General features: G+C 61.4%; 7 protein-coding genes across 7 annotated transcripts; all 7 read left to right on the top strand.

Moving 5' to 3' along the window:
- Nucleotides 1-63: 63 nt before the first annotated feature.
- LMJF_29_0750 (putative U3 small nucleolar ribonucleoprotein protein MPP10) lies at nt 64-2,097 on the top strand (the record flags this gene model as incomplete). Its single annotated transcript, XM_003722101.1, has 1 exon — nt 64-2,097. The coding sequence occupies one exon, from the start codon at nt 64-66 to the stop codon at nt 2,095-2,097; it is 2,034 nt and encodes a 677-aa protein (XP_003722149.1).
- Nucleotides 2,098-5,417: 3,320 nt separating this feature from the next.
- LMJF_29_0740 (putative peroxisomal targeting signal type 2 receptor) lies at nt 5,418-6,539 on the top strand (the record flags this gene model as incomplete). Its single annotated transcript, XM_003722100.1, has 1 exon — nt 5,418-6,539. The coding sequence occupies one exon, from the start codon at nt 5,418-5,420 to the stop codon at nt 6,537-6,539; it is 1,122 nt and encodes a 373-aa protein (XP_003722148.1).
- A 1,417-nt stretch (nt 6,540-7,956) lies between these two features.
- On the top strand, nt 7,957-8,637 carry LMJF_29_0730 (conserved hypothetical protein; the record flags this gene model as incomplete). Its single annotated transcript, XM_003722099.1, has 1 exon — nt 7,957-8,637. The coding sequence occupies one exon, from the start codon at nt 7,957-7,959 to the stop codon at nt 8,635-8,637; it is 681 nt and encodes a 226-aa protein (XP_003722147.1).
- A 2,232-nt stretch (nt 8,638-10,869) lies between these two features.
- LMJF_29_0720 (conserved hypothetical protein) lies at nt 10,870-11,700 on the top strand (the record flags this gene model as incomplete). The annotated part of the gene is made up of 1 exon (XM_003722098.1): nt 10,870-11,700. The coding sequence occupies one exon, from the start codon at nt 10,870-10,872 to the stop codon at nt 11,698-11,700; it is 831 nt and encodes a 276-aa protein (XP_003722146.1).
- Nucleotides 11,701-12,907: 1,207 nt separating this feature from the next.
- On the top strand, nt 12,908-15,475 carry LMJF_29_0710 (conserved hypothetical protein; the record flags this gene model as incomplete). Its single annotated transcript, XM_003722097.1, has 1 exon — nt 12,908-15,475. One exon carries the CDS (start codon nt 12,908-12,910, stop codon nt 15,473-15,475), a length of 2,568 nt encoding a protein of 855 aa, XP_003722145.1.
- A 982-nt stretch (nt 15,476-16,457) lies between these two features.
- On the top strand, nt 16,458-18,596 carry LMJF_29_0700 (conserved hypothetical protein; the record flags this gene model as incomplete). Its single annotated transcript, XM_003722096.1, has 1 exon — nt 16,458-18,596. One exon carries the CDS (start codon nt 16,458-16,460, stop codon nt 18,594-18,596), a length of 2,139 nt encoding a protein of 712 aa, XP_003722144.1.
- A 1,512-nt stretch (nt 18,597-20,108) lies between these two features.
- LMJF_29_0690 (conserved hypothetical protein) lies at nt 20,109-20,945 on the top strand (the record flags this gene model as incomplete). Its single annotated transcript, XM_003722095.1, has 1 exon — nt 20,109-20,945. The coding sequence occupies one exon, from the start codon at nt 20,109-20,111 to the stop codon at nt 20,943-20,945; it is 837 nt and encodes a 278-aa protein (XP_003722143.1).
- Nucleotides 20,946-20,982: the final 37 nt, after the last annotated feature.

The following is a 20,982-nucleotide window of genomic DNA, read 5'->3' as shown; positions in this document are numbered from 1 at the left end:
GCCCCCGTGTCTCTTCGTCGCGCTGCGGCGTCTCCAGTTTCTCAGTTGCCCCCCCCAAAAAAAATGCCATCTGCTAGTACCTCCGCTTCATCGCCTGGCAAGGCGGTGGCGGTGCCACAGCTCGGCGGCCAGCTGCGCTCGTCAAAGCACGTGCTGGAACGACTGACAAGCAGTCACTTGGACCACCTCGTTACCTCGCGTCGAAGCGGGGATACCGTGTTGCGGGAGTCCCTCGCCGCGCTGTACTCGCTGGCGACGAAGCTGCACTCACCTGCGCTGCGCTTCGCCTCGAACACCATCGAGACGCGTAAGGAGCGACACATCACCACGGAGCAGGTATGGGGTCAGCTGAACATGCTGATGCGGCCGGTGCTCCGCCAGCTGGAGAATAACGTCCGCCGCGCACAGATGCTCTACGCTGGTAGCGGCAAGGGCACTTCAGCGAAGGCGGCGCCTCAACAATCCCGCAAGGCCGAGGCACCATCAGGCAAATGCAATGATGGTGGCCGTCGCGCACGCAAGCCCGGCGGCGACGCCGCGGAGAAGGACATCCTCTCTACCCGCACCTCGGAGCTAGACGAGAGTGACTTGAATGAGGAGATTGAGGCTCTGCTGGCGAAGCAGGCGGCTAAGCGCAAGTCGCGGAAGGAGGCGAAGAAGGGTGGCGGCGGTGGCGACGATGCATGGCGCTACGCCTTCGGCACGGACAACGCCGGCGAGGAGGACGATGAGGAGGACGACTGGGACGGCGAGGACTCTGACCACGGCAGGTCGCGCCGCCGTCGCCGCGAGGAGGCGGAAGAAGAGGACGAGCGGGATGGGGAGCCGCCAGACCGGCGCGCGCGGGATCGCAACCTGCGAGCCATGGCGGACGGCGAGGATGGTGCGGAGTCCGAGGAGGAGCTGGCCGCGCTCCGTGAGCTCTACGGCGACGACTTCGAGAATGACGGGCGCGGCTTTGGGGAGGAGGAGGACGACGAGGACCCGGATATGGAGGAGGACATCGAACTCGACGATCCGGCCAACGATGCAGCCGGTGAAGCGTACAATGAGCAGGACGGGACGTACTTTGGCAAGGGCGACATCCTCAACGACGAGGCGGGCGACTTCGAAGAGGAGCACGGGGGCTGCGGCGGTCGTGCCGGGCACATTGGCGGTGAGGATGACGACGGCACCGGTGCTGCACTGCAGGGCGAGGGGGAGGAGATGGATGAGGAGCTGCTCGCCGCCCTAGAGGACCCAAGCCTGTCTGAGCTGCAGAAGGAGCGCCTGCGCGAGCAGCACATGGTGCGCAAGATGGAGGAGAAGCGGCTCTTTGCCACCGACTGGAGCATGGTGGGCGAGACGGCCGCCAGCAAGCGCCCGCGCGACGCGCTGCTGGAGGTGGACAACCTGGAGTTTGAGTACGGCATGAAGGCGGTCCCAGTCATAACCGAAGCGTTCACCGCCAAGCTGGAGGACCGCATCAAGCAGCGCATCCAGGACGAGAATTATGACGATGTGAAGCGCAAGACGACCTTGTCAACGGAGGCTGACATTGCCCACCCGAAGTATGACGCTGCCCTCGACGCTCAGAAGTCGAAGATGTCACTGATGGACCTCTACGAAAAGGATTTTCTGGAGAGGCAGCGACTTGCGGAGGAGGCGGCCGGCGGCCCTGACGCCCCCAAAGCGGAGCCGCTCACGGAGATCGAGAAAGATGAGCTGCGGGCGATTCAGATGTGGCAGCGGCTGGCTCAGCACCTCGATGCCCTGAGTAACTTTCACTACACCCCGAAGCCGGTGCAGCAAGACCTCGATGCGCGCGTGCGCGCGGTGGAGAACCAGGCACCGGCGGTGGTGATCGAGAATGTGGGCAACTTCGCCACAACGCGCGAGAACGCGCTAGCCCCGCAAGACCTTTACCGCGGCTCTTCGCACCGCTTCGCCGATGTCGGCACCGATGAGCTGACGCCGAAGGAGCGCCACGCCCTGCGTCGCTCCAAGAAGGAGGCGGGAAAGAAGGACAGGGAGCGCAAGGAGGCCCGTGACAAACAGCGCGCTGATGTGCGCAAGCGAAAGCAGCAGTCAACTGAGCAGGCGACTGGAATGAAGTAGCCGCCGGGTGGGTGGGTGGCGTTCAGCATGCGCGACTAGAGCAGCTGTGCCGGGCTTTTGCTGTGGTTTCTTCCAACCCCGTGATGCGGCGGTGCACTCCTCCGGATGTATGTGCCTGTCTCGGATATATCTGTGCTAAATACATTGAACACTAAGCTGCTGCCTCCCTCTTCCTCGAACACAGTCGCACGTGTTCTGGTAAACGCATCGTGGAGAGACGTTCATATCCCTCTTCTGCGTGTGCACGCATGTGTGCGTGTACGTGTGGGCAGCACTCAAGCGTATAATCGTCTACTAATGAATCTTTACGTTACACACACACACTCACACAAACACAGGTACATACATGATGCCAGTCTCTGTCCCATTCTCGCATGCATGCGTGGAGGGGGGGGGGGGCTGCATGCGCTCGTGAGAAGGCCGATGGCCGCACTCGCTTTGAACACTCCACACCGCCGTGAATGGCACGCATGCATGCGTGCAGGAGCGACAGCGAAGGCAGCGGCGGCTGTGCACAGACCCAGACGGCTCATCCGCTGGGCCCTGGCTGGCTGCTTTGAAGAGCGAGGCGGCCATGACCTTTGGTGAGGAAGGAGTCGCGTGAGGGCACCTGGGTAAACTCCCGCGGCTGCTTCCTTCCTTAGTGTCGACCCCTCACGCCGAGCCGGTCCAGTGACACTGTAAGACGTGCGTACAACGTGCCTGCCGCGGCCACATACTCGCTGATCACCCTGCTCCTCTTCCTCGTCTTCCTTTCACATCATCTCCTGCCATGTTTGCTGCTCCCCGCCGCTGTTGGGCCCAGGTAACTTTTCTGCTGAATGCGTGCGTGCACGGATTGCCGCTCCGCGTTTTTCGCCCTGTCGTTCCGCATCGTTACATGTGTGCGAGTGTGCGTCCGCGCATGCCGCCGTCGGGTACAGGGGTAGTCTGCTTTACGTGCTTTCTTTCGTTATCCCCCCTCTCCGGATACACACGGTATTCGCCTGTCCTCCACCACACACACGCCGCCGCTCCTGCAGCGAAAAAAAGGGGGCCGTCGTGTAGAGCCTTTGCTTTGATGCTAGTGTGCATGCGTGTGTGTGTAAGCGCAAGCCTCCGTGGCCCTTTGTCAGTAAACTCACGCGTCCACCCGACTCGTACTCACCACCGCGTACCCCGCATGCACACGCTTGCATACTTACACACGAGCAGAGACAGGTGAGTCGCTCGATGAGCCAACTCGTTCCATCCGTCGCGCACGGGGTGCTCACGGACAAGGAGTACGAACAATGCATGCGGCGCTACGTCACCGGGTCGGCTTCGCGAACGTGGATCGCTGCCGGTGACACGGCGCCTGATCTTGTCTGGAGCAACACCGAGGAGATGGCGTTCACAAGACGCAAAGCGACTTCCTCGACGAAGGCCCTGGGAGCATGCAGCAACCCCGAGCTGGGCGATAAGGTGCTTGCGCTGCCTCCCTCTGACACGCGGTACCGCGACCAGTTCCTGAAGCTGGTCCCTGCTCCCACTTCAGCTCCCACCGCTGCTGCGCATGGGGCGGTGGATCGAGCAGGGGAGAAGGAGCACGTGCTGATTTCTGACGATGAACAGGACGACCATGGCAGAAGAACGCTGTTGTTGTCTCCGTCCGCGTCACAGCAGCAGCGAGACGTCACGCTTCTGCCCACTAAAAAACGTGCGACATCTTCGTCTCTGTCCCCTCGCCGCGGCAGCGCGGGGGTTGGCAACAGCCCGCCATCCCGGGCCTCTCAACGCCAGAGCACAGGCAGCAGTGTAGTGATTGTGAGCCAGCCGTCCGCGAAGATGACGGGGCGCAGTCCTGTCAAGGCAAGCGCGCCAAAGGGCCGGCCTGGAAAGCTCACATCCTCCTCTCAGGGACGCGATGACGACGCCGACGCCCGTGTCGAGGTCGGAACAAAACGCCAGCGCTTGATGGAGGAGTTTCTCTATCGCGGGGAGTAAGACGCTGCCGGCTGAGCAACTCGGCGCGTATCTGAGCTGTGTTCGGGTGCGTCTGCCGCACAGCTGGCTTCTCGCTACCGCTGTCTTTCCCCTTCTTCACTCTACGCCACGTGTTCGCCGGTTGTGTCTCAGCGTGTCTGCATATGCGTGCGTGCGGACTATCCAAAATTCTCTTTCCTTCACTTTGCACCCTCCCTCTGTGTGTTTTGCGTTAGCACGCGCCCTCATCATCTCTGTGTTGCTTGTTGCCTCCTTCCTCATTTTCCTTCGCACGCCCTTTGCGTATTCCCGTGTCCTCGTGCGCGTGCTTACATGCACGGTGTCAGCGCAATGGGTGCACCACAGCAGCTCTACAGAGCCCACCCATAGGACACTCGCTGGGGTGCGATACTCTGCATCGCTCTGTCACGCTTGTATCACTGGTAGGGGTGATGTGACAACAGAGGGCAGCACAAAAGATGGAGAACAGACGGGAGGGGACGAGAGGGATGAACGTGGGCTTGCTGCGGCAGGGTATATACGTGTCGGTGTGCGTGCACTCAAGGGTATCTTGTTCGCCGCACCTTCCCTTCACCTTTCCCCTCCCTCTCCCCCGCAACGACTCATGAACTCGTCGTCGAACCTCTTCCCTTATCGCTCGGGTGCCCTTCCTCTCCTCCTCCCCCTGCTGCTCGCATGGCTTCTCTCTCCGGGTCCTTCGCCTTTGCTTTGTGTTGCATTAACGGCTGGAAAACAGTCGCTGGTACGGAACATCGACGATACAAATCCACCCGCACGCTTGCGCACGTCACGTCTCCATCTTGAATCCTCGCGCGGAGAAGTTTCTCTCAGTATTCTGTGAAGGAGGAGGCCGCGTACATCAGCGCACCGATCATCCCAACCCCCCCCCCCCCCCCCCCTTCTCTCCAGCAGCCAGAGGTCCTGCCGCGGATCAGATTGGCAGCAGCATCATCAGCGCTGCCACTGCCACTCATGCCACAAGGCGTATTCCTCTAACGGTATCTTAGTAGTCAAGGCCCATACCCTTCTCCTTTCTCGTTGTTCTACGGCTTACTTCAAGTGCCGGCTAAGCGCCTCTGCCCGTCCTTCCGCGTTCACTTTTCCTCCCCCCTTCTCTCTCTCTCTCGACCTCAGCTCAGACAGGCGTGAACGCATCCACACTCTCTGTCGTTCCTTCACGTGTGCTTTCTCTGTGCGTCTCTTTCCTTGCCCCGGCTTTTCTCGCGTGAGCTGGATCCGCGACCTCAGAGCCGCTCCCACACACTCCCCTCGACCCTTCTCTTTCCCATCGAAAGACTTTGGCTTGCACAGTTTGCGCCCTCCTCCTCTCTTCGCACCGCGCTCATCCTACCAAGATGCCGTCCTTCCAGATGCACCCCGGCTTTGCGGGGCAGAGCATCCGCACCAATCCCTGGAAGCCGACACAGTTCATCATCTCCACCTCTCAGAACTTCGGCATTGTCGGCTCTGGTAAGGCGTACGTCGTTGAGGCAGCCCCTGGCTTTCAGGCCGGCTCCCCGGTCTCTCTTGTAGGATGCTGGGGAACCTCCGACGGCGTCTTCGACGCGTGCTTTAGCGAAGTCGATCAGAACATCGTAGTGACTGCCTGCGGTGATGGCGTGAAGGTGTACAACTTAGCGATGAGCCTCAACCGGGATGGCGTGATACCGCTTGTGCACAACGCCGAGCACCAGGCAGAAGTGTCGTGCGTTACGTGGAACTCAGCCCACCGGGACACCTTCTACTCAGCCAGCTGGGACACCACCATCAAGATGTACAGCGCGGTGAAGCCGGAGGTGTCGATGGTGACAATGCAGGAGCACTTCAAGGAAGTGTACGAGGTGGCCTCGACGGCCCACAGCCCGTCTTCGATCCTGTCCTGCTCCGGCGACGGCTCGTGGAAGCTGTGGGACAACCGATCCCCGCAGCGATCCGTGCTGACGCAGATGGCACATCAGAATCAAATCGTGCTCTCCATCGACTTCTGCAAGAGTGATCCAAACATCTTCGCCAGCGGCGGTGTCGACCGCACCGTCCGCGTCTGGGATGCTCGCCGGCCCAACCAGCCGCTGGCCTCCTTTCCCGGCCACGACCAAGCATGTCGCCGTGTTCGGTTCTCGACTCACAACCCGTCCATGCTCGCCTCCAGCGGCTACGACATGCGCGTGTGCGTGTGGGACCTCTCAAAGCCGCAGCAGCCCTTGACGGCCCGCTATCAGCACCACCGGGAGTTTGTCGCCGGCCTCGAGTGGTCGCAGGCCGCGCCAAACGCTCTCGCCTCCGCCTCGTACGATGGATCGGCTTTCTTCTGGTCGGTAGGCCAGGCAGCGACGCCGTCACTGCCGACACAGCAGCTGCCACCGGCCGTGCCGCCGCCGCGCGTGCCTCGGCCGCGCACAAAGGTGTTGGCTGGCTTGCCACAGCCCAGCATGCCGATGCCAATGGCGGTGACGTCTCCACCGCGTTCCCCTCGGTAACCCACGCGAAGCTGGAAGCCGCAAGCGTGCATGCCGCTCTTCCCTTGCAGCTTCGCATAATTTCAGACATTGACGCACGTGTCAGCACGCCATTATGTGCCCTCAGGAGAGGAACAGTGACGTAGCTGCCAGCCGCCGTCCTCTCTCTCTCTCTCTCCTCACCTTCGCGATACGAGAGCTTCATCTGCGACAAGGGGAGCAACCGACATTGCCTCCTCTTTTCTCTCTCATGGGCGTATGCGTGCGCTGTTCTTCGCCTGTGCGCGTACACGCACGCAGCGACTCGTTTCCGAACAGCTCCCCCTTCCTCTCCGTCTCTCTCTGCTTTGCCGACAATGTCGGTGCGTGGGCGCCTGTGTGTTTGCGCGCGCAACACCAGCCGCTGTCTCGCCCTCATTCTCTGTCAGAGAAGAAGTCGGCAATGTCACACCGTTTTCCCTCGAATGACGAAGGTGCCGTGATACAAGGGGCTTCACCGGTGGCCCTGCGCTTCCAGCTTCTCTCACTTTCTCCCTCTTAACCGCTGGGGTCTAACCGGCTATGGTGAGTAGACTCTCGAGCTCGCAAGTCGCATCGAGAGCGGTGCCTGCGCAGGCGCGTCTCACTAGTCGTGCTTGCACGACTCCACTTGCCCCGCCTCTTCGTCACCCTCTCCGGGGGACATTTTGGTTCTGTTTCTCTCACACATTTGGCTGGCTGTCGATGACGTAGGGAGTTCAGCAGCGATGTATCGCTGCTGATGTCGGCGGTCAGGTCCTGCATGGCGCGGCGTCGAGGCAACCCGCGACATTGAATATATTGCATGCCATCCACATGATAGGCAACGTGCCAACGTGACTCGAGCGTATCTCACCCGACCCTCGCATGGCCCACTGCTGGTGTGGGGAGCCTGCGCCACCCCGAGGGGGATGCACCAAGTGACGCCCGGCACGATGGGTGCGGCTGTGGGTTGGCCTGCGAGGCCGGGGTGGGTAGAGCATGAGGCGGGGGCCGTACTCGCCGGTGACCGAGTCGGCGCATGGCTGTAACGCGTGTGTCTACGGCTTCTTCGCACCACGCGATGGGGGCTCTGTGGGCAGGCCATGGGGGGAAGGGCCGAGTGGGGTTGAGCGCGCGTTTGCATGGCAGAGAATGGACATGCTGAAAAGCTAAAGGATCACTTGGCAAGCCACACAAGGGCGCTGGGTTGCCGAGGCTCTCACCACAAGCGGGTTGCTGTGTGTGTGTGTGCGGATGTGTCGCTCTGGTCGTATTTTTTACCGCTGTCTTTCTCTCCTCTACCCCCTCCCCTCCCTCGGCCTCTGCACTGGCGCCTCTTCATGGCTGTCAAACTCGTCTTGCGCGGGTGCACTTTATCTGCCCACCTCGCCCGTCCCTCCAACAATATAAAATTGGTCGCTCCGGAGAGCTTTTCTCGATGCTGGCGCGGACTTCATCGCCTGGGGGCGCACGTCCAGGCAGCCGCAGGCACAACAACGCAAACGCCCTCGTCCACAATCCCCTTAACTTCAGCGTGCAGGACCGCCGGTTGAACACACGACTGCTGAAAGAGACGCAGCGCCGCAAGGCACAGCTGCTTGGAATGACGCGGCACGATGTTGCGCGTCAGCTGCACCGGTACACCGTGCCGCCGTCCTCAATCATGGACCAGGGGCACCGCGGTGGGCCCAGCATCGGGAAGAGCGCATCGCATACCAACTTAGCCACCGGCGGTGGAAAGTCAACGTCTCGGACTGGCGCGGATGCGGCCAGTGCTGTCAGTTTCCCTTTGGGCATCCACTCAGAAGCAGGTGAGTCCTCGTCTTCCAGCAGAGACTCCTACTCACGCTTGCAGGAGCAGTACGCCCAACGCTTACAGAAAAAGAAGGACACGGTGAACTACTCGCTGAACTCGCCCACTTCACCCGGCGAAGACGACGAGCGGACTGACTCAGTGCCGCCGGTGCCGCCAACGGCGTCGTACGAGGAATGGCTCTCAGCTGGTTGTCCGACGGGGTCGTGGTCTGTTTTGTTGCAGGAGGAGGTTTACGCGCCATTGGAGGCGGAGCGAGCCTTTCTAATAGCCAAGTACAACCCCGAGGAGAGGCTTCAGTCGTAGTGGCCCTCTGCCGCTTCCTCGTCGCACTCATTCCCTTATATTAGGCACCCATGAGCTCGCGTGTATTGTGTGCCCCGCACGTCGGTGGGCACTGCTGCGAAGCTGGTGCCTTTGGAGGCAGTCAACGAGCGAGTGGCGCTGCCAAGCTCATGCACCCACGCATCGGCAGTCAGACAGCGAAGCAGCGGGGCAGAGACAATGCAAAGGTGATTTGCGGAAAGAAGAAGGGGGGGGGATGGGAGTTGTATGTGTGTGTGTGTGAGGCAGTGGTTCGTGTGACGTCACGCACTCGTGTCGCCCATCCAGCCTCCTCGAACTTTTTCGTGTTTCGCGCAGCGCACCTCTTCGATCTCATTCTCTCGCTCGCTGTCCCCTGTCCCTGGCGCTACTCGTTGCTGTGGTGCGGTTGCTGGCGTGCGTGCGTGCGTGGGCTTGTTTCGTCTGCGCCTGCGCGGCCCCGCCTTCATGATATTGGAATGCACCTTGGTATGTACGGGCATGTGCATATGTATGCGTGCGTGTGTGCTTGTCGCCTCGCCCGCTCTTGTTTTGTTTCTCCTCACTCTGCAAGCGCTATACGGGGCGAAGGTGGCAGGGCTGAGAAAGCGGGATGGTGGGTGGGGAAAAAAGGGGGTAAGGATACCGCCACCCCCTCCACAAGCGTACCCTTTCCTGGACGTGTATGTGCTTCGCCACTGGCCGTTGCTGAGCTTTCACGCTCTGACTTGCTTTGTAGACGTGCGCTGCTACCTATCGAAGTGGCTTGGACTCATCGCGCAAGTACAGGGCCTCACCATTTCTCCTCCCTGTCTTCTTTCTGTTGGTGATTCGTCACGTGTAGGTCGAACTCGCCGCATCTCGTTCTTGTTTTGTCCTCGGGTTTTGCATGCCGGCGCTGCAGCATCGAGTCTCCACCTTTTACCTGCTCTCGTCTGCCCCATGCAAGCCTTTGTACGTGCGAGTGATAGTGAGCCGCAGGGACGTTGGTAGCGCTGTCCTTGTACCGTTCCGCTGAGAAACTTCCTGTGTCCTTCGTCGTCCCCGAAGATGACGCACTCGTATGCCATCTGCGACGCGAAGGCGTGCTCCTCTTCGCATATCTGGGCACGTGACCGAAGCGGTGATTGCATTGCCGGAGGTGGAAGCGACGACAAGCCCGCGGCAACAGTGTTGAGAATCCGTGGGCTGTGGAATGGTAGGCCTCCATACCCTTGGGTATCTAACCCCATTCCCCCTTGCCCGTCACACACGCTCTGCGGATTAGCGGCTGCCATTCGTGTGCTACCCGTCCCCACAGCTCGAGGCGTTGGTTGATGGGCAGGCGGGGGAGGAGAGACGGGAGTGGTGCTCATCCAGGCTGGCATGTCACTGCCCTCTCACGTGCAACGCTCCTTCCCCCCTCTCTCAACCGCGATTGCACAGGCGGCGGTGAATCGTCTCATGCCGTCCTGAATCTGGCAGTAGAGCTGCTGCGGGGCATGATGGGCTATCGGATTGCACAGGATGCCTTCCCTGCATCGTCTGTCATCGCAGAGGCGTCATAGTGCAGGAGAGACTGAGAATGCCCAGGGAGTGGTGGTCATGTGCGTGTGTGTGTCTGTGTGCGTTCTTCCTGTTTTTCTGGGCGGGTTCTTCAACTCCCGCTGCTGTTGCTGTTGCTGTTGCCTCAACCCCTTCCTACGGCGCCATGTACTCTTTTCTCTTGTGCACTCACCCCACCACACCGACATGAGGTGGAAAAACCACTGCGCATGAACTCCGGCATGGAGAGAAGACGTAAAGTAGCACCGACACTTACACGTGCGTTGTGTTGTGCGACCCGCGATTGGGGCGATGCGCTGATGCTCGAAGACGGTTGCCGTCGCACCGCTGCGGTGTTTCGTGTGATTTGTACGACGACGCGAACGGTGTGTTCGCATACCGTGTGGCGTGGCGTAGGATGGAGTAGATCCACTGAAGCGGCCTTGTCTCCTCTCTTCTCTTTCACTTCTTTTGTGTGTGTGTGTGTGTGCTCTAAAGGTGTTTGCCCTACTCTTCCTCCGCACAGTGCGGCTGGGCATCCTCGACAACGCACAGCTTCGCGCGCAAACACGCATGCGCAGAGAAGTGCCCTCCCTCCCTCCCTCCCTCCCTTCCTCCCTCCCTCCCCAGAACGCCTAACGCGAATCATCGTGTACATCTCTCCCCTTCTCCTTTACATAACACAGCGCGTATCCTTTGGCACGCTCCGCCATGCTGCACCGCTCTCTCGCCTGCTTTGCCGTGCCGGCGGACAGGAAGGCGTTCATGGAACTCGTCAAGACCCTTCGGTACCGTACCGAGGCCCCCATATCGGACTGCAGCGCGGCTCTCAAGGAAACCGACGGGGACATGGATGCGGCTATGCAAGTGCTGCGCAAGCGCGGCGCCGCTCGGGCAATGAAGAAGGGCGATCGCGTGACGGAACACGGCTTTGTTGTGAGCTGTGTGGGATCGACCCCACAAAGCGGAGCGGCCATCGTAACAATATGTAGCGAGACGGACTTTGCGGCCCGCAATGAGCACTTCCAAAGGGTATGCATGCAGGTACGTGACCAGCTGTGCAAGCTCATGGACGCCACGAACGGTGCTGTTCTCGCAAACCCGGAGGAGGCTGTCAAGCATCTGAGCGACGTCATGGCAGAGGAGCTGCGCGTGGCTATCGCAGTGCTCGGTGAAAACATGCGAGTGCGCAGCATCGCCCCACTCGTACCTGCACCGCATGTGTCTGAGCGTCTTCTCATTGGGAGCTACACGCATGGCTCCTTGAATGTCGATAACGTCGGCCGCATCGTGGGGCTCGTGGCGTTGAGTCAAGTGCGGGAGAACGAGGTGGTACCGAAGGATGTGCTGACGTCTGTCGGTCGCCATTTCGTGGCCACCTCCGGTGCCGAGGGCAACTACGCTCACCAGAACTTCTTTGGTAGTGAGACGGAGACGGTGGGCAAGTGGCTGAAGCAGCGCGGCCTCAAGTTCAGCAGCAGCCTCGTGCAGGAGTTTGGGAAGGAGCCGGTTGTGCACACGGCACCTGAGCCGCACAGGTAGCGGGGGAGGGAGGGCGTGTGTGTGTGTGTGTGTGTGTGATGACGCGCATTCGGCCGCCCCCACAGGTGAACCGTTTTTCGATGGGAGAGGAAGCGCGAGATGGAGGGGTGGGGTGGGGTGGGGGAGGCAGGGGCCAAGAGGAATGCAGCGCTCTGGCGGTGGAGCTGTACGCGCGTGTGCTCTCTTTGATGCTTCATCTCGTTGGTCGGTCACCACTGCCGCCATCTCTTCGCCCCGCCCTCTCCCCTCCCTCGAGGGGCTGCTTCGCACTCCTCCGTTCCTCACGCGCTCGCACCTGAGTGCCGCCACTATCGTCCTTCTCCAGGTGATTTGTCGCGCCCATCACAGATTGCCTTTGCTTGTTTTCTCGTTTTACTTGATCTTCGCGTCGTTCTTCTTGGCGATGTGGCGCCGCGCCGCAGAGCACATCGAGCGGACGGGCTGGAGGGAGGAAGGGAGGGGCTTGACAACCACCCCACCCCGGTTTTTGTCTGGTCGGTGAGTGGATGGAAGCGAGAAAATCGCGAAAGCGCGTGGGGGGCAGGCAGACTGGACCGCGTACGAGGGGCGTCGAATCGTGCTTTCTTTTGTTGTGGCCTCCACCTTCTGCCGCAATGGTGGCGGCTCCTCTCCCCGTGAGTGCCGCAGAAAGGGTGGGTGGATGGGCCACTTTCGAATCGTGTGATCACGAAGGGTGTCTGTGAGTCGCATGCGCGTGTGCCCTTCGTGGCTATGGCGTCCACTTTTCTCGCTGTCTCCCCACCCCCCTGCTCGTGTCTCCTCCCTTCACCACCCGTGCAACGCGCTTGTTGGCGTGGCATGGCGGTATCGGGCCCGTGTTCTTCGGCCTCATACTCACCCACTTGCACACGCTGCTATCGGCACGGCTAGCAGAGGCGAGTCTGTAATGGCTCTCCACTTTGTCTTGCTCTAGCGCATATAAACGCACACGCACACTAGCTGGCATTTGTGTGCAAGCAGCCCCCCTCCCCCTTCTCCATTTTCCCCCGGTACGTCTGAGTGTGGGTGCGCAAGCGCAGCAGTGAGGAGTGTATCGGCAGGCAGCACCATCACTGAGGCAGTGCAGCAGGGCAGCACCGCGAGGTACCGGTGCGCGCACGTTTTTGTGTTTCATAGACAAGGGAGAAGGCGCGAACCACACCAGCCAAGGGCACAGAGAGGGCGGGTGCGTTTTAGGCAACACACGATGAAATCTGCAATAGCGCCTCCGACGCTGTCCTTTAGGCGCAAGACCATCACCGAAACTGCCTCCGCCGCGCATGGGTGCCTTCTCGTCTACCCGGTGAGCAAGAAGTCGAAGCAGCGCGTTGCCGTGGGAGACAGCACGGGCCTCTTCAAGGTCTTCTCCGTCGGCAAGCGGCTGGAGCCGGTGGTTGCCTTCGAGACGCCGGAGACCGTTGCGCAGACGGGCGAGGGCGGCGCGGCAAAGGAGAAGAAGGCCATCACTGCTGCCACGCTCTTCTCGGACCAACTCTTCTACATCCAGGGCAGCGTCCTGCACGCGTACTCGCGCAAGGGTAAGCCCTTCTTTACCGTGGACACCAATGTCACGGAGAGGGTGCACTCGCTAGCCATCGAAACGCCCTTCATCTTCTTAGCAGGTGACTTCATGGTCACCACGATGAGTGAGAGAAAGGAGCTCGGGTTCTTCTTGGCTCCCGATCGCGTGAACGACATGTGTGTGTACGTAGTCCCTAGCGCCGTGATGCGCGGCGGCGAGCGTCAGCTGGTCGACTACGTGAGCTGCCTGGCATGCAATGATCGCGTGCTGCGGTTGGTGCAGGCGAACAAACTCGTGGAGGAGGTCAGCTGCGAGGCTGCCCTCACCGCCGTGGTCTACCACAGCGTTCAGCGGCTGCTGTTCTACGGAACGCAGTCGGGCTCCATCGGCGTCATGGCCGTGGCGGACAACGGAGGCGTGCACAAGGTAGGCGCCCACATGCCGGACGGCCCCAGGGGCACCATCAGCAGCCTCGGTTTTGCGGATGTGAATGCGGATGGGCAAGATGAACTCCTTGTCGGGTACGACGACGGCACCGTGTGCGTCATGGTCGTGCACCTGAGTCGTTCTGTGAGCATCACCGGCATAGACGCCGTGCAGCTCACCCTGGTGTGGACAGGAGGTGTCGGGGAGCGGGTGATGAGCGTCGCTGGCGGCATCATCACACATACGGCAGCGCAGCCAGACGTCCTCGTGCACACGTTCAGTGGGCAGGTGATCGCTTTCACTTTGGATACCGATGAACCCAGGGAGGATACCCAGGCAGCCGCGGCCGAGGCGGCGGCGAGGCAGGCAGCGCTCATTGCAAAGCAGCAGGATACACAGGGCGAAATTGAGCAGCTGCGGGCACTCATTGCGCAGCGCACCAGAGAGCTGAGTGAGGCCCCAGTGCTGCGGAAGGCGGAGGAGGCGCCGGTGCTGACGGTGAGCGCCGGCTTCAAAATGTCCGTCACCCTCACACCAGTGGAAGCGATGCCGATGCTATCGCTGGTGGTGTCCGCCGATGCCTCGCTGGACGGCATGTTGGTCCAGTGCAACGCAGCGCTGACCTTTGTGTCCACTGACAACGCCGCGGTGAGGACGCGGGCGGTGGGTGGCGGGGCCGCGTCGACGCCTCCGTCCTCACAGAGCGCCACCGCGGCGGTAGGGTCGCCTACCATCATCGCCACTGTCACACCTGTGCAGCGAGGCAGCAAGCGCCTGGAGGTGCACATGTGGGTGGACGAAGGCATGGCCGACACCCTCCGCGCCACCGTCTACAGCGCGCAGGCTCCACGAACAGCGCAGATCAAGTATGTTCCCCTCTGCGCTCTTCCCTTGTACGAGCGCGTGCCGAGTGTAGATACGTCGGTGCTGTCAGGCGACGTGGTGCAGTCTATGTCGCGCTTGATCGTGCTGGGGGCCTTCCAAGTGCAAGATGCTCGAATGTGGCTGAGGCAGCTTGTGCCCGGCATGGCGGACGTTCCGCGCCTCGCAGAGGAGCAGCAGCGCTTTGTTTTCACAAGCCGCTTCTTGGACTCGGTCCTGACGGTCGACATCGAGGACGACCAGGATGGCGACAAGGGCAGCCGTGCCATCTTCGCCTGCAACTCTCTCGTCACACTTGCCACCGTCAAGCGACACATTGTGCAGGTGTGCGCGGAGCGCGGCCTCAACATCAACACCCGGGAGCACATTCTCTGCCAAACAGTGCACCACCAGCTACAGCAGCTGTACCCACTCATGTCGAGCATGTCGAGCAGCCAACGGCGCTGGCAGCTTCTGCAGGGACTGCGTGAGCTGCAGGGGCCCGAGACCAATCTGGACTTCCTTCCTAACCTCTTCCAGGAGGTGCTGGCGTCCGCGGAGGAGGTGCAGGCGGAGGCGGAAGCGGAGGCGCAGCAGGAGGGCTACCTGAAGCGGGCCGTCGCCGCCCTGTACCGCAGCTTTGTTTACTTCAAGGGCCACGCTCCTCTCTTCAGTGAGGCCATTCGGGTGCAGCTCGAGGCAGCATCGTGTGGCTTGAGCTTCAACCCCGCCGCGCTCGAGAAGATTATGTATCCAGGTGACACGACGCTGCAGGAGGCGGCAGCTGTAGAGGTGGCTGCCATGTCCACGGCCGCACTTGCCTCCATGAAGCCAGCGGCGTATGTGCCGCTGACTGCCACGACGATCGCTCACGTCGCCGGAAGCGCTGACGCTGAATGTCCGGCGCTAGCCGACTCCTCGCAGGCTCCAAGCCACATCGCATCTTCGCCCTCTCTGAGTTACTGAGAGCTCTGAGGACATCTCTGCAGGGGATCTGCACCCCGCGTGCTTGCCTTTTTACGCCCGCCGCCAACGGGTGGACGCGACCCCCCACCCCTTCCCTCCGTTCCCTAGTTGGATGGCTGGGGTACGAGTCGGTGAAGATGAGCGCAGTGACGCCGCGGGGCCCTGCACGCTTCGCGTGTGGGTAGGCGTGCATTCGCGTGCGGTCATGCATCTCTCTTCCTTTCTCTGCTTCCCGCGTTGTTCTCTCCGCGCATCTGTTCCTTGCCGGCTCTCTGTCTCTGCCTGTGTGCGTGCGCCTCTTGTCGTCGTCCTAACCTCACCTCACCCCCTTCACTCCTTTTCGTTGTTCCCACCAGCGAACACATCGCAGAAGTGCGGGCAAGCGTGTTGGACCCGTATCACCCGGAATGGGCGCCCGCGCTCTCTCTCTCTCTCTCCCTCGCACATCGAAGCGACAGCCAAAAAGTGGGATGTAGAGGCACATGCATTCATTCCTGTGCGCGTATGGGTGGCTACTTGCGCAGTACTCGGCTGTCTCCACTGAGATGTATCGGGGACGACAGTACCAACACCTCTAGGGCACGCTTACACGCGCTCGCGCTCTCCAGCCCCCTTCCACACGTCATGGTGTGGAAAGGGCCCCAGGTGCACAGACACACTCCCGGATCACGCGGCTGCGCTGACGGACCCTCTTTTCAGTATTGTTCTTCCCCTGTGCAGCACCTCCTCGTACGTGCTTGCTTTCCACTCTCCTCTCATCTCCTTCTCCCTGCGCGTGCGCATCTCCGCACTTTCTCCACCTTCCCCTGCCCGCCTCTGCGTCTATGTGCGACGTGCGTGCGACGTACTCGCTGCATTCGCCTTGCTTCTTCCTCAGTGGCATACGAGGCTCACAGGTACACCCGCAGCCGTCGACGTTTTCTTTGGTTGTTTCCGCTCCGCCCTCCCCCGGTCTCCTCATCACGTCAAAGATCGCCTCGAGATGACATCCTCGCTTGCGACCGCATCTGCCCTCATCACGGGGGCCTCTCCAGCAGATGCTTCTTTTTATTCCCTCCCCTACGTCTCGGCTCTGCGGCACTGCACCGCCTCTGCGTATGGCCCCACGCTCAAGTCTGTGGTATCCTCGACCGCGGCGACAAGCCTGTACGGTGACGGCCTCGCCGAATGTGTCGTGCGGTGCCGACTGGAGACGGAGCGTGAGGCGACGGAGTGCCTCACAGCCATCCTCTTGCAAGAGCTGCCGCAGACAGAAACGTGTGGGCGACGGAGACGAAATCCATCTGCTACGCTGGACGTGACAGGCGCCGAGCGAGAGGGTTTCAGCGCTGCCAGCCATCCCGCTGGGGTGGCGTTGCATCGAAGTACAACCGGGGCGAGTCGGGCAAGCAGCAGGACCTCTTCGGCAAGGGCTTTGCGTCGTTTGAGCGTGAAGGAGCACAATGGGGTATCCTCGGCTCCTGCCGCCTCGTTAGCCGAGCCGTCCGCGAAAGAAAACGAGGCGGCCGCGACGCCGTTTCTCGGTGCCGCTGCTGCGCGCGCGCTTTGCTGCGACGCGTCGGCGCTACTCCTTCTTCGCATCGGCCTGTGCCGCGCGCTCGGTTGGCCCGCACCCGTCAAGCTGCAGCTGAAAGGCGACGGCGGGGATGAGGCGGGCTGCGACGAGGACGGGTCGGCCAAGAACGGCAGCGGAGCGTGCGGTCTGCCAACGCAGCTTGCAGACGCACTGCTCTCGCGGTCCAGCTACCCGAACCTCCTCAGGAGCCAGCGCGTGACCGAGCCGGGCGGTGTTTCGGAAGCCACGACAAACATAGAGAGGAAGAGCGCGCACATGTTCATGCACATGACCGACACGGATCTCCGAAATAGCACCATTTTAGAATGGGTGGAGGACGTACTCGTTTTCGCGCACTATCAAGGCTTCACGGCGGTGCAGACGCAGTGTGTGCTGCTCGACAGCCTCCTCGTTCTCGACGTGGTGGACGGGCATCTGGTAGACTCGACCGACGCCGCTGGTCACGTGCCGTTGGAGCAGCGAGTGACGGACGCGCTTCAGCAGGTCTTGTGCGCTCAAACCTGCCTGACGGTGACACGCACGGTCGACACGGTGTGCCGCTATCAGCCGGTCACCATCAAGGTGCCAGATCCGGCGCAACTCGACGAGATCGCTGAGAAGCAGCGCAAGACTACCTCGCAGAAGGCGTTAGCAGCCCTCGAGGCAGCGAAGCAGAGCATCCCCCTCATCTCGCAGACAGCGATGCGAAATGTGGAGGTGGAGGTGGAGAAGGATGTCACGCTGCGCGCGGTCTTCACGATGCCGGAGGCAGCGGCCATTGCCGAGTACATCACCCGCTCCGTTGTTACGCACAAGCGGCTGTGGGGCGTACTACTGGCACCGGTGACGGAAGAGCAGCTGCCGGCGCAGCCGACCCCGGCGGCAGCGGCAGCAGCGCCAGACGGGCTACACCGCCCTGTTGTCCACCACGACATCTGTGTCTCTATAGAAAACGTTCCCTCCATTTACTTGCCACCACTATCGGTCTTCCGCTCGGAGGCGCTGCAAGCCGTGGTGGATGCGCAGCGGCGCCTCTACGAGGACTGCAAGGCCGAGCGTACACTGCAATTCTCAACGGACTGGCAAGAGCCGCTACTGGCCATCGCTGCGCAGGAGCTTAGCGAACGGTGGGTGCTGCAAGAGGCCGTGGCGCAGGTGGTTGCGGAGGACAGAGCTGCGGCGCTGACGTTGCAGCAGTGCGCTCGCGTAGAGCGCGCCTACGGGCTTCGACTAGAGGATGTGATGGAGTTCAACCCCCACGTGGTGCGCGGCGCGCCTTTCACCGCGTCCGAGCCACCCGCGGTAGCCGCCGCGCCTCTGTGTGCGCGCGCCAGCAGCAACAAACTGAAGAAGAACGGCCCAGGTGGGTCGATCCCGTCGACGGCTGCCGCTCCCGTTCTTTCCACCGACGCTGCCGCCTCCGTTGTGCTGCCGGCAGACGCCACCTTCAGGATCGCCGAGGTGGAGGTGCGAGTGGATCGCATTGCTGCCGCCGTCGAGGGGATGGACGACGCCGGCGCCGCCTCCTCCGGTGCCTCGCAGCGTGTGGGAAGCCGCAAGCGCTAGGGCGACGCGAGCGAGGGAATAGGGTTGAGGGAGTGAGAGGCGGCGGCGGGTGGGGGGCGAGTCGCCTCTTGACAAGACGCCATTGGCGGCTGCTCTCGCCGTTCTTCTCTCGCTTGCGCTCTCTTTGTAGAGTCTGCTGGATATGTATTCGAGTCTTCGTGTTTCCGATGATGATGAAGCAGCGGAGAAAGCAGACGCGGTTTTCGGGGGCGTAGGGGTGCGGCCTCTCTGTCTCTGCCTGTGCCTATATGTGTGTTGGGGAGGAGGGCGTCGTGCCTTCGACGGATTCGGCACGCTCTCCTCCGTTGACGATCTCTCTTTTCGGTCCCTTCTTCGATCTCAAGTTGTTCACCTGTGCCTTTTCTGCACCGATGCAGATCGACGTGCACACAGCCGACTAAAGAGGGCCGCGTTGTGCGTGAGAGTGTGTTACTCGTGGTAAGCCTGCGTTGATATGTACAGTAGATCTCTGCAACGCGCTTTGCTCCCCCTTTTCCGCTTCGTGGTGAGCCGCGATGGCCCGCGTCGCCGGCCGTTGTGGCCTTCTTCTCTGCTTGCCCTGCTGCACTGCGCCGCTGTCGGTGGGTGTGAGGGAGAGGCGACCGACAAACGCAGCCGCGGAGACCCGACGGCCTTCTCTGGGCATTGCTACTCACTAAATGTTCACACCCGCTTCAGACACAGGAGGAGCACTCGACCGACCCTTCGATGTGCCAGCTCTTGAATACCATCTGGTGGCGAAGACGAGGAAGAGAGGGGGCACGACCAGAGCGGATGTCGGGAGAGCGCGCATATCTGTTGTGCTGCGCATCGCAAGCGACGCACGCACAAGGGGCGTGTTCCCACGCGTTTCGCTAGAGAGCGTCTCTTCCTTGCCTCTCTGCAGGTATGCCCCTCGCACACAGGCGTGTGCGCGCGCGAGCATGTGCCTCTCCTCTTGCAGAGGTCGGTGGTCGACTTTCTCTCCCCTGTCATATTTCTATCCTTTGTGCCACCTCCCACGCTTCAACTCACCAACGTTACTGCTGCTCACCTACGGTGACCGCTGCAGATTCTACAGCAAGCGCACATCTCCAATTAGCACGGCACAGAGCGAGACGGATCAGGTGCTGGGACCATCGCCTTTCTGCTTGCTGCCTCTGCTCCCAACGCATCGGCATCCGTCACCACTGCGCACTCGTACGCGCTCGGTCCGCCTAACGCCCTCTTCTTTTGCCTCTGCCCCTTCGTATTCGTAGACGTTGGAACCCCCATCCACACCACTAGCCGCAGCAGTGGCTGTAGTCCGTAGTAGCCGTAGTAATAGTAGCAGCCCCCCTCGACTTCGCCTGCACGTGTGTGCGCCTGAGAAATACAGGGCGCCTTATCGGCCCACGCACCGCTCCTCCTCTCCTCCAGCCACCGGTGCACAGAGCCGCATGCACACATACACACACACACACACACACACACAGAGTATAGACACATCCTCTCCCTGCGTGTGAACCTCTCGCCACCTTTCTTTCTCTCACCATGCTGCTTCGAGCGAGTGCCTCTAGCACTCTGCGCACCCGCGGCGCCAGCTGCTGTAGTGGGGCCTGCACGGGCCTCTACGGCTCTGGCTCTCTGACGGTGCAGCAGCGCTTCATCGAGTACTGGGGCTCGGGTGTGACGGGTCGCACGCAGCCGTATGCGCAGGGTGACATGATTCCGCGCGTCGACAACATGCGCTACCCGGTCAACAAGGCCACGAGTGCAGCCGCGAGTCTCACCGGTAACCAGTCCTCCATCGCCTACGACACCTCCAGCATCTTCCAGGTGGAGGGCTTCAGCCCACTAGAGAAGGAACACTACCAGTCACTGCGAGGCTCTACAAGGCACAAGGTGGAGTCGCTGCCGCCTCATATCGGCAAGGATGTGATGGTGTTGCTGAAGAACATGTCGGAGGAGGGCTTGCTGGAGGAGCACTGGTGGGCCCGCGTGGTGAAGGACTTTCCGTCGATGAAGACGCCGTGCACGGCCGAGTTCAAGAGTGCGTGGGAGAAGTTCTACACAGAGGCGAGCGGCGTGGCGGACGACAACGAGGCTGTGAAAGCGATTAGCAGGCCCTTCTTGCAGACACAGATGCAGAAGAACTACATCGCATACGCGATGGTGTGGCGCGTGGCTGAGCGACTGTGCGAGGCCTTTGACGCGGTACCGCATGTGACCGTGTACGAGAGACGCGGCGGCCGCCTGGTGGTGGAGCGGGTGACAAAACTGATGCTTGACACGATAGCTGACGAACCGTGGGCACATCAGGAGACCACGAGCCCACTGCACGTCGACATCTCCAATTTCCGTGCCTGGCATGAGGCCGGCTACTGGTAGGCGGGGGAGTGCTTGAGAGCCTGCCCGAAAGGTGCAA

Source organism: Leishmania major, chromosome 29 (genome assembly GCF_000002725.2).
Source record: "Leishmania major strain Friedlin complete genome, chromosome 29".
NCBI classification, from domain to species: domain Eukaryota; phylum Euglenozoa; class Kinetoplastea; order Trypanosomatida; family Trypanosomatidae; genus Leishmania; species Leishmania major.
Note: the sequence above shows the minus strand (reverse complement) of the source record. Positions and strands in the feature narration are given on the sequence as shown.